This window comes from Muscardinus avellanarius (assembly GCF_963383645.1).
Source record: "Muscardinus avellanarius genome assembly, chromosome: 4".
NCBI classification, from domain to species: Eukaryota; Metazoa; Chordata; class Mammalia; order Rodentia; family Gliridae; genus Muscardinus; species Muscardinus avellanarius.
Genome location: NC_137789.1, coordinates 65,354,395 through 65,371,133, shown reverse-complemented (window position 1 = coordinate 65,371,133; position 16,739 = coordinate 65,354,395). Strand labels below are relative to the sequence as shown.

The 16,739-nt window shown below is 37.1% G+C and overlaps 1 protein-coding gene across 1 annotated transcript in view; it reads right to left on the bottom strand.

Moving 5' to 3' along the window:
* The window catches only part of TRPA1 (transient receptor potential cation channel subfamily A member 1), a gene marked incomplete at its 3' end in the record, with an annotated part of 64,340 nt that overhangs the window by 21,725 nt on the left and 25,876 nt on the right, over positions 1-16,739 (bottom strand). The window contains exons 10-15 of the mRNA XM_080694762.1: positions 16,281-16,381; positions 15,123-15,292; positions 14,858-15,022; positions 5,772-5,886; positions 4,541-4,707; positions 2,433-2,526 (exon numbers count right to left, since the gene is read on the bottom strand). Coding sequence (XP_080550888.1) covers positions 2,433-2,526; positions 4,541-4,707; positions 5,772-5,886; positions 14,858-15,022; positions 15,123-15,292; positions 16,281-16,381 — 812 coding nt within the window. The remainder of the gene's footprint in view (positions 1-2,432; positions 2,527-4,540; positions 4,708-5,771; positions 5,887-14,857; positions 15,023-15,122; positions 15,293-16,280; positions 16,382-16,739) is intronic.

The following is a 16,739-nucleotide window of genomic DNA, read 5'->3' as shown; positions in this document are numbered from 1 at the left end:
ATGCTTAATGAAGGGAAAAACACTTGGGATCTTAAAACTATCATTAGGGTATGTAGAAACAGATATTTTTCTGGGGATCCTGTCTACTTGAATGATCTGAGTTATCAAAAATCTAGTAGTCCAAATTTATGATCCTGAGAAAAAAATTACCCTCTGGCAGGCTATCCTCTTGGAACTAGGACTGGACATAAAGTCCCAGATGCCTTCATAAGTACAACCTTGAGCCTCTGGGGCATCTGGCCAACCCCACCTATAGGACTTAAGGACAGAGGGTTGGACTCTGCTTTGAAGGGGAGAAACAGGGTCCTGGATGGTCTCAGGTATCAGAGGGACTCAGAAATTTTCAACGAAAGTTTTGTTGGTGACCAGAAAATAGAAATAAGTCATAAACATATTATGAAAAATAAAGACAAAACTATGAAAAATAAAGACAAAACTATTTATGGAAAATAAAGACATTATGAAAATAAAGACATTATGAAAAATAAAGACAAAACTAGTCAGTAATGAAGAGCAAAGCATCAGGACAGAGGCAGGTCTGGTCACTACAGTTCAAAAACTTTGTAATAATAAGCAAATTATTAGGCAAAATAAAGGACAGACTGCCTGGGGGGTTGCTAAAGCACCTTTACAAAAAGTTGTGTAAATAATTAAAATGTATAATATAAAGCTAAACTAAAAGATCTTAAAGTCTCCTGATTTTGTAAAAAATATTTGTAATAGGAAAACAATACAAGTCATCTTAGAAAACTAACTAGAAAATATAATCACATAAATAAAGAGAACAATTATTATCTCATAACAAATAATTCTAATTAATTTTTAAAATAATTTCTTTAATACGTTTTGTGTTTTCCATTGGTCAATATGTCTAGCATATATTTTTACCATTATATATAATACTGCAAGAAACATAGTACACAAATTTGTCTATATCTCTGATTAGTAAATAGAACTGATTTTAAAAATTGAGTGATTACTGAGTGAGAAAATCTATGATAGTTTTCAACCCTAAACACTGATGAGCCTTTTAATAAAATTTATGTACCTAAAAAGTTTATTCTGCATGCCATTAGTGCACTGGAGTGGCTCTAATTTCCATTAGACATTATAACAAAAATGCACACAAAGCACTTAGTACATAGCAAATGCTCACTGAAAAATGAAAACAGCAAGTGCTAGTACTAGCAGTAGTAATGATCACACATCCATTATAAAAATAGTAACTGGTATATTGTATCAATCATGATTCTGAACACTTTACATATTTTACTTCTAATAGTCTAATCACTTTACAAGAAAATAGAAAAGGAAGCCCAGAAGGATACAATGACTTGCCTAAGACAGCACAGCAAGAAGCAGAACCAGGGTTAAATCCCAGGGCTTCCAGACTCCGAATCTGGTCCTCTCTCCCCTGTGCCATTATGTCTTACTGTCTCTACCACTGTGTGAATATACTTTTTTTCCTTTTAATGACATTTGAAGTCATTCTGCTTTACTTGATAATTTTATGTTTGACCAAATCCTCAAATCTCATCCAAGAGATCTTTATTTGCATCTTCTAAGTCATGTGTTCAAGAGTTTGTACATATGCATCTTGTAATAAGTGTTCAGTTATGTTCTGTTGTGCATTTAATCTAGCATGGGAAGTTGCATATTTGGAGGCCCAGGGAGGCCAGGCAAGTACTGTAAATGGATGAACCACACCAGGAGAGAGCCCTTACCCACTGTTATTGAAACATTGGCTCTCCTTGGCATTTATCTGCAGTGTTTGGATAGAGGCATATATCAAGAAATATCTCCCTAAAAAAAGAAATAAAAGAAACCTCTCCCTGCCCCTCCAAAGAAAGCAATAAGCAGTAGTTGCAGCAGAGTGACAATACAACTAACAATAGTTGAGCACATCAAAGCCAAGCACACAAAAGGGAGAGAGGCTTGCCCCATCCAAAGGTAGCAGCTGCTCCTCAGCCCAGCAATTCCTGCTTTGTGCAAAGGCAGTCCCAGGCATTGGATCTTCTGATCTCATGGGAATCTGGATATCTGAATCCTCAAGGAAAGCATCTTTGTTTTAAACTTTAGCAACTAATGCAAATTTAAAACAATAACACCATGCATGCCAAACAAAACATAGGCAAGGCCTTCATTCAGCCAACAAATACCATTGTGTAGTCTCTGCTGTGGACTTGGACTGTTTAAAGAAAGAAATCTGTTTCCTATATTTTCCTACATTATGCATAATAACTAAGAGGATCCTTAATCCAAGTAAGTCTTCCTTAAATACTTGTTGTCTAACTTCTCTTATAGCCTGTGGAAAACTAGAAACTTTATTTAAGTATGAAAATTACTGTTAATAGGTTGTGATTACAACAATAAATCCTCACACCACAATATGCCAAGAATATACTTGCAAGAGTTTGTTTAGGAGAGCTTACTTTCATGCACTCTGGGAGGTATTCCACCATTTCAATGATTGGACATTTATTGCTTGGAGAAGTATGAACAAAAACCTTAAGACATTCATCCCATCTGTAAAAATAAGACAAACACAAGTCTTAATCCTTCTTTTCTGCAAAATTCAAGATTATATCTTTTAAGATAAACTTGTGTGTGTGTGTGTGTGTGTGTGTGTGTGTGTGTGTGCATGTGTGTGTGTTATGCTGGGGATTAAACCTGGAGGCATTCTAGCTTTCACCTACACACTCAATCATTTTTACTTTTTGCTTTGAAACAGAATCTCACTAGGATACTAAGAGTCTTGCTAAGTTGCTGAGGCCGGTCATGAACTTGGAAACCTCCTGTCTCAGCCTCCTAGTACTGGGATTCCAGGTTTATTCCATCATGTCCAGCAGGATAAACTTAAATTTTATTCCCAAAATGCAATGCTCACTGACTGGTTCCAGTGGAGCCAATATGTGAGCCCAAATCAACACACTAATAGAATCCTTGTCCGCTAATGAAAATTAGAAATGTGGGCAAATTCCAGCTGTTAAAATCTTCCAAAGAAGGCAGATATTTTATCTTTTTTTTTTTATTCTGAAGTCATGAAATGATATGTACATCAGAGCTGATCGTTTTGGGTAGTGGTACCCATATTTACATGCATACATCAGCAACTTGGTACTAGTTCCATATTTAATAGTATTGAATTAAACTACATACTAATGTATCAAGTGCATTAATAAGCATAGGTTCTGCAAGAACATTATATAATTTGTTCCTTTTTTTCAACGCCATCTATTGGAAGAGATCAGAAGGTGCTTTTGATACAAAGGAGAAACTAAATTATGTCACATGAAAAAAAAAAAAAAGGAGAGCTCATTCATCTCCAAGATCCTATAAAAAGTTGTGAGTCTGGTTCTAATAACAGCTCAGGCAAATTTTATTTTCTCCCTATTAGTAAAATTCATCTGGAATGACTGTGCTGTCAATGGAAAACTGGCTATACACATTCACTGGTTGGTGTTTCAAAGGAAATAGATTCTAAAGATTTTCCATGTTTAAAACACAAGCCAAGTCTGTCTTGAACATGAAATTCCACATCTCTGTGTCTACTACTGGGCGACAAGAGGCCCCACAGCATACCTGTCTAGGATAGCACAAAAAAGTTACTTTTGAGAGGTAGAAAAAAATACTCTCTGATTTCATCATGCAAACTTCTTAGAGTATGATTTAAAAACATGCAACCAGTTGGGCATGGTAGTTCACACCTGTAATCCCAGTACTTGGGAAGGGGAGATAGGAAAGATTGTAGATCCAAAGACAGAATCAGCAACTTAGCTAGAGCCTGCTTAGGAATAAAAAATGAAAAAGGTTGGAGGTAGACTACCCCTAGTATAATCCCAGTACCAAACAAACAAACAAACAAACAAAACCCCCAAACAACAGCAACAACTACAAAATCCTATAACCACGAAAGATCATGTGTTAAGGGAGTTTAATTAGGTGGCACTAATAACCTAACAGGAATGTGGAGGGAGGGAAGTACCGGGGATTGAACTCAGGGGTGCTATACCTCCGAGCCACACCCCCAGCCCTTTTTGCTTTTTGTTTTGAAAGAGATCTTGCTAAGTTACCAAGTGCTGGCCTGGAACCTGCGATCTTCCTGTCTAAGCCCCCCAAGAACTGGGATTATAGGCTAGTGCCACTATTCCTAGGTCCTCATGAATTTTTTTCATCAGCATCCAGTTTTGGAGTTTGTTGGCAGGAATGTATTGGACAAGTTCTGAAAGGGCAGGGTAGGGTTTTCTTGACAACGACCATGGTGCCAAATCTTTTCTATTCTTGGATCACTCGAGTCCCCCATGAGGGCTACTAAGGTGGCATTATGTTCCGATATTTAATTTTTGAAATGAAAACTGAAAATCAGAGGATGAAGCAATATGCTCATTGTCACCCAAAATGTCCATGAAAAAGTTACATAAACAACTGACATCTTAATGTCACTTAAAGGCCGAAATATTTTTTTCTTCCTTCCCGTTCAATCTGTGAACCATTCCTGACACCACAAGATGCTAAGTCACAGTGGACAGGGGCAGTGTACCTTTTGTTCCTGATGGTAGTGAGAACCACCTCCTTTCTCCTGTTGTGGAGTGCAATATGCAGAAAGGAGGCCTGCTGCTTGTTCAAGACTATGTCGGCTTCGTACTTCAGAAGAAGTGCGACGGCTTTGTCGTGCCCCTCCCTCGCAGCAAAGTGGAGCGCTGTGTTCTTTTGGAGAAAACAGAGCACAGAGCATGGTGGTGACAGTGGCTAAGTGTCCTTTGGCCATTTTGTTACCTTGTTTTTTCATTGAATTGCTTTAAAAAAAGACCAGCAAAGCTGACTAATATAGAAATACTAAGTTTAAAATCAATCATCAAGATAATGGTTTTATCATTCAAAAAAAGTGGTATGTATATGTGTCTGTGTATGAATTCCAAGGGGTGTGTGTGTGTGTATGAATTCCAAAGGGTTTGGTGAGAGAGAGAGAGAGAGAGAGAGAGAGAGAGAGAGAGAGAGAGAACTCTGAAGAATTTGCTTTGTGTTGTTTTAGCAATAAGACTCTTACACAAGGACAAAAGACAAGCATTCAGGGTAAGAAAATAATATTTGGAAAGTTAACATGTATTTAGGCCATGTTTTTCAGATTGAAGTTTCACAAGCTCATAAACTTAAAAAAAAAACAGGTTCTTATAAGATTAACAATTTCTTGTCTTGCCAAATAAAAGCTTTAAAAAATAAAAGTGATCTTCTTTCTCCATCATTTTATGAACAAATGTTTCCAAAAAGGAAGAAGAACATGAGCATGATAAGACAGACTTTCAAATTGATACATTTCAAAATAATCAATCTTCCTTGTTCTCTTCATTTTTCTGGATTCACCAGAAAATGGTGAAAATTTTATCATCAGAGTGCAATAACCAGGAAATACAGGTCTCTGTGGCCCTGAAGGGATGGCCTCAAACTGCCCACATCCCTGAGTATTCTCCTGCTTCTATTCTGCTTGTACCTGTTCTGCCTGTTTAAAACTCAGCAAAGGGCTGGGAACAGGGTGAGGAAGAGAAGAGTGGCTAAGAAGATGGCTTTCTGCATTTTTTTTAATTTTGTGTGTGAGGCACTGGAGATGGAACCCAGGTAAATTCTACCTCCAAGCGACACCCCCAAGTCCTATTTTTTTACTTTTTAGTTTGAAACAGGATCTCAGTGAGTTGCAAAGGGCCTCACTAAATAGCGTTTTTTGAAGTTTGTTCTACATCAAGATTTTGAGTCGGTAAGAGGAATACAGTACATACCCCATCTTCATCTAGCCGATCTGTACACTTCAAATTAGTATCAAGAATGACTTTCATGGTCTGTGTGTAGCCACCCAAAGAAGCATGATGCAAAGCCGTCCAGCCATTGTGGTCACTGTCAATGAGTTAAAAAACAAAAACAAAAATGGTGTGTACATGACCTTTACAGATGACACTCGAGGAGGGACGCCACTTGGCTCATTATAAGTGCATCTGGGTGATTCAAAATGGCGACTGAGGGACACAGCACTTCTCAGTAGCTGAAACAAATAAAGTTCAACTACTTAGAAAGCAGTGTCTTAATCAACAAAATAAATACATCCCAGGAACCAAAACAGATCCAGGTACCTCGTCAGAAACCCTGAACTGGAAGAAGAAGAACAAAGATGGGACACCAGACCTGCTGCAGATACAATTGGGACGCCTGCCAGCGGGCTGCCTGCACAGGCTGCCTGCCAGCCCAAACTGCACTCCCGAGCCCTGACTGAAATTACCACGGCAAGATATTCCGAGACTGAAAACGGACATAGGGCCTCATCTTAAGCAGCGAGCAGCACACACGTCAGAATTCTGTGTGCTCACCAGCAACTGGATCACAACAGCACAGGGACTCCCACAGATGCCTGGACCAAGGAAGCCAGGTACCTGAGTGTGTCCAGGGAAAGTGCGGGTCCTAGCGTGTGCCCCAGGCCCAGCACTGGCCCGGGGCATCTGTCCCACACCTCAGAACCCAGCACTGTCCTCACGCACCCTGTCTGCGCCCCGGACCCCTGCTAGTAGTCAGTGCCACCCCTAAAACCGGAGCTTAACTTGTGTGCCTAGCCCCTGCCGCCCACTGGAGCCCAGACACCCACCTTGCCAGAGGCCTGCTTTCCAGGCGGTGAAAGCTCTGTGCACCCGTGAAATCTCCTCGGGCCCCCACTTCTATGCCCCGCAGGAGGCAGAGATTATTGCTGGACACCTCACAGCGCCTGTGCCCCCAGACCCTTGTGCACCTATCCCGCGCCCCTGGCCCACCGCTGGGAGTTCCCACCCACCCGGTAGCCTGATACTCAGTTCTAGTTTAGAGCACAGCTCAATGTACGTTGGAGGAGCATAGCAGCAGGTACTAGGCAGCTGCACTCACTCACATCTGGGTCCAGTAATAGCAGCGCACCCAGCCTGCACTCTCGGAATAAGCAGAGCTCTGGCAGTAAGTGTGGGCATCCAGGAACCAGCATCCCTTTGCCCAGGGTACATTTTGGGACCACACCGGCTAGCCCAGTTAGAATTTCCAGAGACAGGAAAATCCATCGAGACACAATATCTGCACAGAACCTCAGGGGGAGGTTCCAAGTATACTTTGGACATCCTCTGCTCCTGCTGTAGGGAAGCACAGGCTGGAGTCTAGGGTGGTGAGTGCAGAGGTGCTGAATACAGGTTGGAATTACACAGAACCTGGGAATTGTACAGAATCTAATAACAGTGATACCAGACATCCCGACACATAAACCCAAAGCAGTTAAAGGAAAGAAAGGTGTCCAAATACCCAGAGTGACCTAAGAAGATAAAAATAGAGTACAAATAAAACTAAGAGACATTGGATTATATTCTGAAAGCTACCAAAGCAATCAGATATGCAAATATTATATGGACCTGACCCCATATTCGTAAATAAGAAGGACTGTTTTTTTGTTGTTGTTTTTTTTTACTTTTATTGTGGATGTTTTGTTTTGCTTTTACAGTGCTTTTGTTTTGGTATGGTTATTGCTGTTTTATATATTTTTTCTTTCCCCATCCTTCTTTTACTTTAACTTGTTATATATATATATATATATATATATATATATATATATATATTTGATACTTTGCCTTATTTTCTGATTTCACACAGCTGCTAGTTCCTTTTATTTTATTCTTGTCCTTTTTTCCTCTTTCTTCCTCTTTACTTCATTTTTCCTTTCTCCTCCTTTGATTGTTTTTTCCTTTCTTTTTCTTGAATTACATAATAGTCTGGGTACCTTGTGTGGATTTTTTTTTATGTTTGTCTGCTCCTTCCATCACCCCTCTTTCAAACTTTCCCACACTAACCTATATACTCTTCTCCCCCAAAACTTTTCCCCATAATATACCTGTTTGTTTAATACTCAAAGTATTTCATATCTCCATACTTACTCTACTAATGACAAGAGTCCTACTAGTTAACTCTCTCTCATTTTTAGCAAGATATTACCTTATCATACTTAAAGTCTTTCTAAACCTAAACATATCCTCTACCTAATCTGACTCCTTTACCCATCACCCCATCTCCTCCCACATCACCCACCCTCAACACTGGAAAAGCTCTGCTGACTTGCCGATACCCCTAAACTCCTAATATTAAGATTGGACTAAGCATAATACTCACAAACGATGGGTATAAATCAGAAAAACAGGACAGAGAATGCTATAAATATGAGAACCTGGAATTTTGAAGAGACAGCAGAAATCACGAATACTGACCTACTAGATATGCAAGAAGGGGAGTTCAGAATCTTGATGTACAATATGATGAAAGGATTTAAAACAAGTCTAGAGGAGATGAAAGGTGAGTTAGAAACACTAAAAAAGAATCAGAAAGAGGTCTGGAATGAAATGAAAGAGGCAATAAGTGAAATGAAGACAGCAATAGAAAGAAATTCTGGAAGATTAGATGAAATGGAAAACAGAATATCAATATTAGAAGACAGTACATCCCAAACCCAAAACACAGTCAGCAATATACAGAAATCTTTACAGCAACAAAACCTAAACATCCAGAAAATATGGGATAATATGAAGTGTCCTAACTTACGGATAATAGGCATTGAAGAAGGGATAGAGGTACAGACCAAGGGCATCTGTATTCTCTTCAAGGAAATAATCTCAGAGAATTTTTCAAATATGGAAAGAGACTTGGACCTGCATGTCCAGGAGGCATACAGAACTCCACTGAGACAGGACCAAAGAAAGACCACTCCACACCACATAATAACCAAAATGACCAACATAGAGGCCAAGGAAGGAATCTTAAAAGCAGTGAGAACAAAAGTATGGGTGACATATAGAGGCAAAACAATAAGAATCACCCCAGACTATACAACCCAGGTCAGGAATGCTAGGAGAGACTGGTACAATGTGATTCAAACCCTGAAAGAAAATAACTTCCAACCAAAGCTCATTTATCCAGCAAAACTACTATTCAAGATCAGTGGTGAAACCAAAGTATTTCAGGATAAACAGAATCTCAAAAAATTTATGAATTCAAAGCCAACACCAGAGAAAATTCTTAAAGAAATAAACCATAAGGAAGAAAAAAGAAGCAGACTTCAGAATCAGAGAAGAGAGGAAGTTAATAAGTGGGCCATTTAAGTAAAGAAGAAAGATCAAACCACCCAAGAGTAGACAGAACACAAAATGGCAGAAAACAAAAATCATATTTCAATAATATCTCTTAATGTCAAAGGACTTAACTCACCAATCAAAAGACATATACTGGCAATGTGGATTAGAAAACATAATCCAAATATATGCTGTCTGCAAGAAACTCACCTCACAGCCAAAGACATTCACAGGCTGAAGGTGAAAGGATGGAAAAAGATATACCATGCCACCAGTGACCAAAAAAGAGCAGGGGTAGCAACCCTGATATCCAACAAAACAGACTTTAAACTAAAACACACCATAAGAGACAAATCAGGGCACTTCCTTTTATTAAAAGGAACAATACACCAAGAAGATATAATGATAGTAAATATTTATGCCCCAAATGTGGGTACAAACACATTTGTAAAGCAAACCCTTCTGGACATAAGATCCCAAGTAGACCCAAATCCAATAATTCTGGGAGACTTTAATATGCCTCTCATACCACTGGATTGATCTTCAAGGCCAAAGATGAGTAAAGATGCTTTAGAACTAAAGGAAACCATAAACCAAATGGACCTAATAGAGATTTTCAGAGTATTTCAACCAGGAACAACAGAAAACACATTCTTCTCAGCAGCCCATGGAATCTTCTCCAAAATAGACCACATCCTGGGACACAAAGAAAATACCAGCAAATTCAAAAGATGTAATATAATTCCTTGCATCTTTTCAGACCACAACGGAATAAAAGTAGAAATCAACAACAGAAAACTTGAAAGAAAGTACTCAAATTCATGGAGAATGAATGATACACTATTGAATGATGAATGGGTAAGAGCAGAAATTAGGGAAGAAATAAAGAAATTTATGAAAACAGAGATACAACCTACCAAAATCTATGGGACACCATGAAGGCAGTATTAAGAGGAAAGTTTATTGCATTGAGTGCCCACATAAGAAGGACAGAGAACCACCAAGTAAAGAACCTAATGACACAACTCAAGGACCTAGAAATTCTGTAACAGTCTATTACAAAAGCCAGCAGAAGGCAAGAAATCATTAAAATTAGAGCAGAAATAAATGAAATAGAGAACAAAAAAACAATTCAAAGAATCAATAAAACAAAAAGTTTGTTCTTTGAAAAGATTAATAGAATTGATAAACCCCTGGCCAACCTAACCAAAAGAAAAAGAGAATCAACTCAAATTATCAAAATTAGAAATGAAAAAGGAGATATCACCACAGATAGTGAAGAAATTCAAAAGATTATCAGAAACTACTTTAAAAATTTATACTCTGATAGACTTGAAAACCTGGATGAAATTGATAGATTTCTAAGCACAGTTAACCTTCCTACACTCAGCCAAGAGGATATAGCAAGCCTAAACCAACCAATAACAACCAAAGAAATAGAAACGGCAATAAAAATTCTTCCACCAAAGAAAAGCCCAGGCCCAGATGGGTTTTCAGCTGAATTCTACAAAACCTTCAGTGAACAACTAATAGCAATACTTCATAATTTGTTCTGGGAAATTGAAAGAGATGGAACTCTACCAAATTCCTTCTATGAGGCCAGTATCACATTAATCCCCAAACCAAATAAAGATATCTCAAGAAAGGAAAACTACAGACCAATATCCTTAATGAACATAGGTGCAAAAATTGTAAACAAAATACTAGCTTTACGCATTCAAAACTATATCAAGAGAATAATATACCATGACCAAGTCGGTTTCATCCCAGACAAACAAGGCTGGTTCAACATACGTAAAACAATACATGTTATTCACCACATAAATAGAACCAAGAACAAAAACAACATCATCATAGCAATAGATGCTGAAAAAGCATTCGACAAAATCCAACACCCATTTATGTTAAAAACACTGCAAAAAATTGGGATAGAAGGAAAGTATTTCAACATCATTAAGGCAATATACTGTAAACCCAAAGCCAACATTATATTGAATGGGGAAAAACTGCAAGAATTTCCGCTAAAGTCAGGAACAAGACAAGGATGCCCGCTATCACCACTCCTTTTCAATATAGTCCTTGAGACTCTTGCTGCAGCAATCAGACAAGAGAAGGAAATCAAAGGAATTCACATAGGAAGAGAGGAATTAAAATTATCCTTATTTGCAGATGACATGATCCTTTATCTGGAAGACCCAAAGAACTCAACTAAAAGACTTCTGGAGCTGATTGACAAATTCAGCACAGTCGCAGGTTACAAAATCAACCTAAAGAAATCAGTGGCTTTTCTTTATGCCAACAACGAATCTACAATGAAAGAAACAAAGAAAACAATTCCATTCACTATAACCTCAAAACCAATAAAATACCTAGGAATAAATCTAACACAAGATGTAAAAGACCTCTACAACAAAAACTACAAAACATTAAAGAAAGAAATTGAAGAAGAACTTGGAAGATGGAAAGATCTCCCATGCTCATGGATAGGCAGAATAAATATCATCAAAATGGCCATTCTGCCAAAACTGATCTATAGGTTCAATGCAATTCCCATTAAAATAACAGCAACATTCTTCAGAGACCAAGAAAAATCAATCATGAACTTTATATGGAGAAAGAAAAGACCTAGAATAGCCAAAGCAATTCTCAACAATAAGAAACATGCAGGAGGCATTACAATCCCAGACTTCAAACTATACTATAGACCAATAGTAGTAAAAACAGCATGGTACTGGCACAATAACAGATATACTGACCAGTGGATTAGAATAGAAGATACAGAAACAAACCCACACATCTTTAGTCAATTAATCTTTGACAAAGGGGCCAAACACATACGCTGGAGAAAAGACAGCCTTTTCAACAAGTGGTGCTGGGAGAACTGGCTAACCATTTGTAAAAAGATGAATCTAAACCCCTATATCTCACCAAACACAGGAATCAACTCAAGATGGATCAAAGACTTAGAAATTAGACCTGAGACTGTGAAGTTAGTAGAGGAGAGCATAGGTTCAACACTGCAACATATTGGCACAGGCAGTAACTTTCTCAACAAAACCTCCAAAGCTCAGGAGATTAAAGCAAGAATAAACAAGTGGGATAGCATCAAACTAAAACGTTTCTTCTCATCAAAGGAAACTATCAATAACCTAAAGAAGAAGCCTACAGAATGGGAAAGGATCTTTACCAGCCACCATTCTGATAGGGGGCTAATATCCAGAATATACAAAGAGCTCAAAAGACTCTACAATGGCAAAACAAACAACCCAATCAAGAAATGGGCAAATGAACTAGACACTTCGCAAAAGAAGAGATACAAAGGGCCAATAGTTACATGAAAAGATGTTCTTCATCACTGGCCATCAGAGAGATGCAAATCAAAACTACACTGAGATTCCATCTAACCCCAGTCAGAGTGGCAAGCATAAAGAAATTAAACAACAACAAATGGTGGCGAGGATGTGGGGAAAGAGGAACTCTTTTACACTGTTGGTGGGAATGAAAACTAGCTCAACCACTATGGAGATCTGTGTGGAGATTCCTAAGAAAGGTGGGAATAGATCCACCATATGATCCAGCTATACCACTCCTGGGTATCTTTTCAAAGGGGTTGAATTCAGAGAAATACAGCAACATATGCATACCTATGTTCATAGCAGCACAATTTGTAATAGCCAAAATATGGAACCAACCCAGATCTCCATCAACAGATGAATGGATAGCAAAACTTTGGGAAATATACACAATGGAATTCTATTCAGCCATAAAGAAGAACAAAATTATATCATTTGCAAGAAGATGGAAAGCCCTGGAGAACATTATGTTAAGTGAGATCAGCCAAGCACAGAAGGAGAAGGTACATATGTTTCCTCTAATATGCCCAAACTAGGAAACACAGAGGATACCAGTGGGACTCCAGATAATGGAGGGGAAATATCAGCAAAGTTTGAATGGAAAGATAGGAGGAGAGGAAGGCTGATCTTGATTAATGTGGGTCTACATCTGAACATGTGTAAAATTATGAATATGACATGGTTAACCTGGACAACCATTGGTGGGATAGGGGAAGGGAAAATGAAGGTGGGGGAGAGAGGGCACCAAATATAGTTTAAATGTATACTATTTATGTTCAATAAAAAATTGTTAAAAGAAAAAAATAAGTGCATCTGATGGCAAAAAAATGCAGAACTGAGATCTAGCAAGTCAATATTTAGCATATATCTATAATATATAATTTCAAGCCCAAGGGTCTTAAAGGATTGATCTTTAGTGTAATTTATGCATATATTTTAGTTAGTGGATTATAGTATAAACAATATAAACATTTTACCAAGCACCTGGGAGCAAGAGAAACTACTGTTGGCATGTCTTCATCATTTTTTTATTTTTTCAAAGCTGCAATGTACTTGTACACGCTATATGCAATCTCATTGAACACTGTGCCAAAAATTGTTCCCTGACAATGGCATTAGCTTTCATAGCCAGTGCTTATTGCTAATAAAACAATAAAATATTATAGTATGTGATTATAACATTGTGAGCCAAGTGTCACTTATTCTTCTAAATGTTTAGGCCTTTACTCTGCTATCAAAGATGATTTTCTAATCTCTTTAAAAAAATGTTTATTCTTTTTCACAAAAGTCCAAGATGTAAATACAATGAAAGTTTGTCATACTGTAATAATCATGTATACTCATATGACATATATATGTCATACTGCAATAACCAAAGCACTTTTCCAAATTAGACACAGTAAAAATGGCCACAATTTACTTGTAGTGCTAAGAAGCAGCTGTTTTGCATGCAAGAGTCTCTATTTCGGTTATAATGTAATTAATCAACAATGCTTAGCCTAGATCTACTTGGATCACCTTTGCAAGTCTGTGGCTCAGTGTGCCTTAGAAGCAGGAAGAGACTGAGCAAAGCAATCAGCTCAAAGTTGCCTCACTAATTTGCTGGCATCAGTACTATAATAAAGAAATGTTTTTGAACATTAGACTAATGAGCTATTTGCTTCCTGCCACTTAGGTGAAATTAGAAGGTGGCTCATTGTACCTCTATAAATGTTTATAGGTTTTGATTTTCTTTTTACAAAGATGTCATTTAATTCTGGCACATTATCTTATTATGCTTACATATTTTAACTTGGTTTTGTTCTTTGTGTTATATTTTCTTACATATAATGAAGTTCAGTTTACTTTTAATATCCCCTATTGTCACTTTTTATGTACATCATTTAGCAGTACATCCTTTGAATTTATATGGTTTTGTGTCTGTGTGTATGCATGTGTACATACATATACACAGACACAATTGTGCATCTGCATAAAAAGATGGCAGCATGATGAAGTAAAATAGGATGAAATATATTGCAAACATTCTCAGCTGTAATTTTCCCAAAGCCACTTATTCTATCACTTTACAGAAGGTCTATAGCTTTATAATTTTTAATGTCTACATTTGTCAGCTGGGAATAATACAGAATTCTCTTTAATATGAGAGAGAGAAGTTGTATATGTTTTGAGGATTATATAAGACAAATAAAAGTACTTAGTGAAATAAAAAGTTAGATACCACAATTAAAAGGGCTAATTGAGTGATGTGTGCCTGTATGCCTTTACCATCTTGTACTGCATTAAGATGTATGACTACAATGTACCAATAAATTTTTTTTAAAGTACAATAGAAAAATGACCTAAAATGACTAATTACAAATGGTATAAAAATACTCAATCAAAAATTCTTACCTAAGAAATAATGCACCTTTTTTCAGAAGAAGTTGAACTACTTTATCATGTCCATTTTTGGCCGCCAGGTGGAGAGGAGTCATTCCATGGAGGTCACCTTCATTCAAAAGCCTCGTATCACTTATGTCTTGTAAAAGCCTCTGACAGGTATTGATACGCCCATAACTTGAAAACAACAACAACAACAACAACAACCAGGTTTCCTATTTTCAAAGTAAATGTTAAAAAGAAAGAAGACATGCTCCTATGTGATGCCTACTCTTACCTGGCTGCAAAATGCAGAGGTGATTTCTTATCTTTGCTTTTGGAATGAATGGATACATTAAAGCCAAGCAGATTATTTACAGAGACAGGAACTCCTTGTCTACATGCATAATGTAAAGGAGTACACCCATCATTGTCTTCATCCATCACCAGCTCCTTAATATGTTGCATCTATAGGAAAAAATGAATATTCTGCATTTATCTCTGCTATTAAACTAATACAGTATTTTTGAAACTATTCTATAGCATAGCATTTTCCAACAAGGGTCAATGTGTATTTCTCTAGGGCAGACTATACACAACCTACAGGGTACTAGAGTAAAATAAATATAAATGAAATCCTTGGCCCTGTCTCTCTATAATAGTAATTGCCATATCGAAGACTGAGAAATTCTGCAAGTAAAAAAATGTATTGAATATTTTAAACAATATTTTTCTGACATATTTAAGCACACTACTCTCCCTGCCTCTGCATTCATTTTTTTACCCAAATAATATGTAAGAGCTTAGTGTGTTCTGTTACGCAAAAGGATGAGATATTAAAATTAGGCTTACTTTGTATTTTACAGTATACTAAATTTAAAAAGAATGGCAAATGAACAGCTTAATCCAATTATTGCACATATTTGTTATTTCTGTTTTAAACATTGAAGCACAGATATCCTCTTTAATCTTTATTAAAGACAGTGATGATATGAAAATATACTTATTATAAAAATATGGCATATTTCACACATACTTAATAGTAAGTATCAGTTGGCTAATACCAACATGGTAATAATGTTTTCAATCTGTCATCATGGGTCAAGTACACTGAGTAATTTCTCTTAATTAATGGTGTAGTAAAATATTGCTAATTCACTCACATATTTGGGTTTCCCATTGATGTGCAATTCACAATGGCCACAGAGTGAAGGGAAAATGACTTATTAAAGATGTACGTTTATTATAGAAAATAGCATATGGTTTTTCTGTAATTTCAAAAACTGAACTTTAATGCAATCATCATCCTCGCCATGGTATAAAGATTTCAAATATGATATCTTCATAATGTTTTTGAAATCCTATATGCAGCCTTCATAATAGCAAAATTATAATAAGCAAGATTTTGTTCTATTGAACATAATTCAGTTTATAAAATTCCATAGACGTACATTACCTGCAGAAACTCAGGCTGCAAATTTTTTAATCCATATGGTTGCTGTACAGTCAAATGTAAAAAGTTACGCCCAAGATGATCTTTTATGTCTACCTTGGCACCTAAAAAAAATAACAGTATATTTATATATAAACTCTACTCTTTTATTTATATCATGTTCTAGCAGGATGTGGGGGCGCACACTTGTAATCCCAGTACTTGGGAGGCTGAGACAGGTGGATTGCAGGTTCATGGCCAGCCTCAGAAACTTAGTAAGGTCCTCCACAACTTAGTGAGACCCTGTTTCACCTTTCATGGATTTTCAACATACAGGGAAGGGGGGAAGGAAGAGGAGCTCAGCAGGTATTATGTGCATGCAGGACCCTACCTTATGATGTGAAACTACAGTACACCAATAAAAAAGTATATTTAAAAACTGTAACATTTAACTTACAGGCCACTTTATTTAGATGAGAAAAG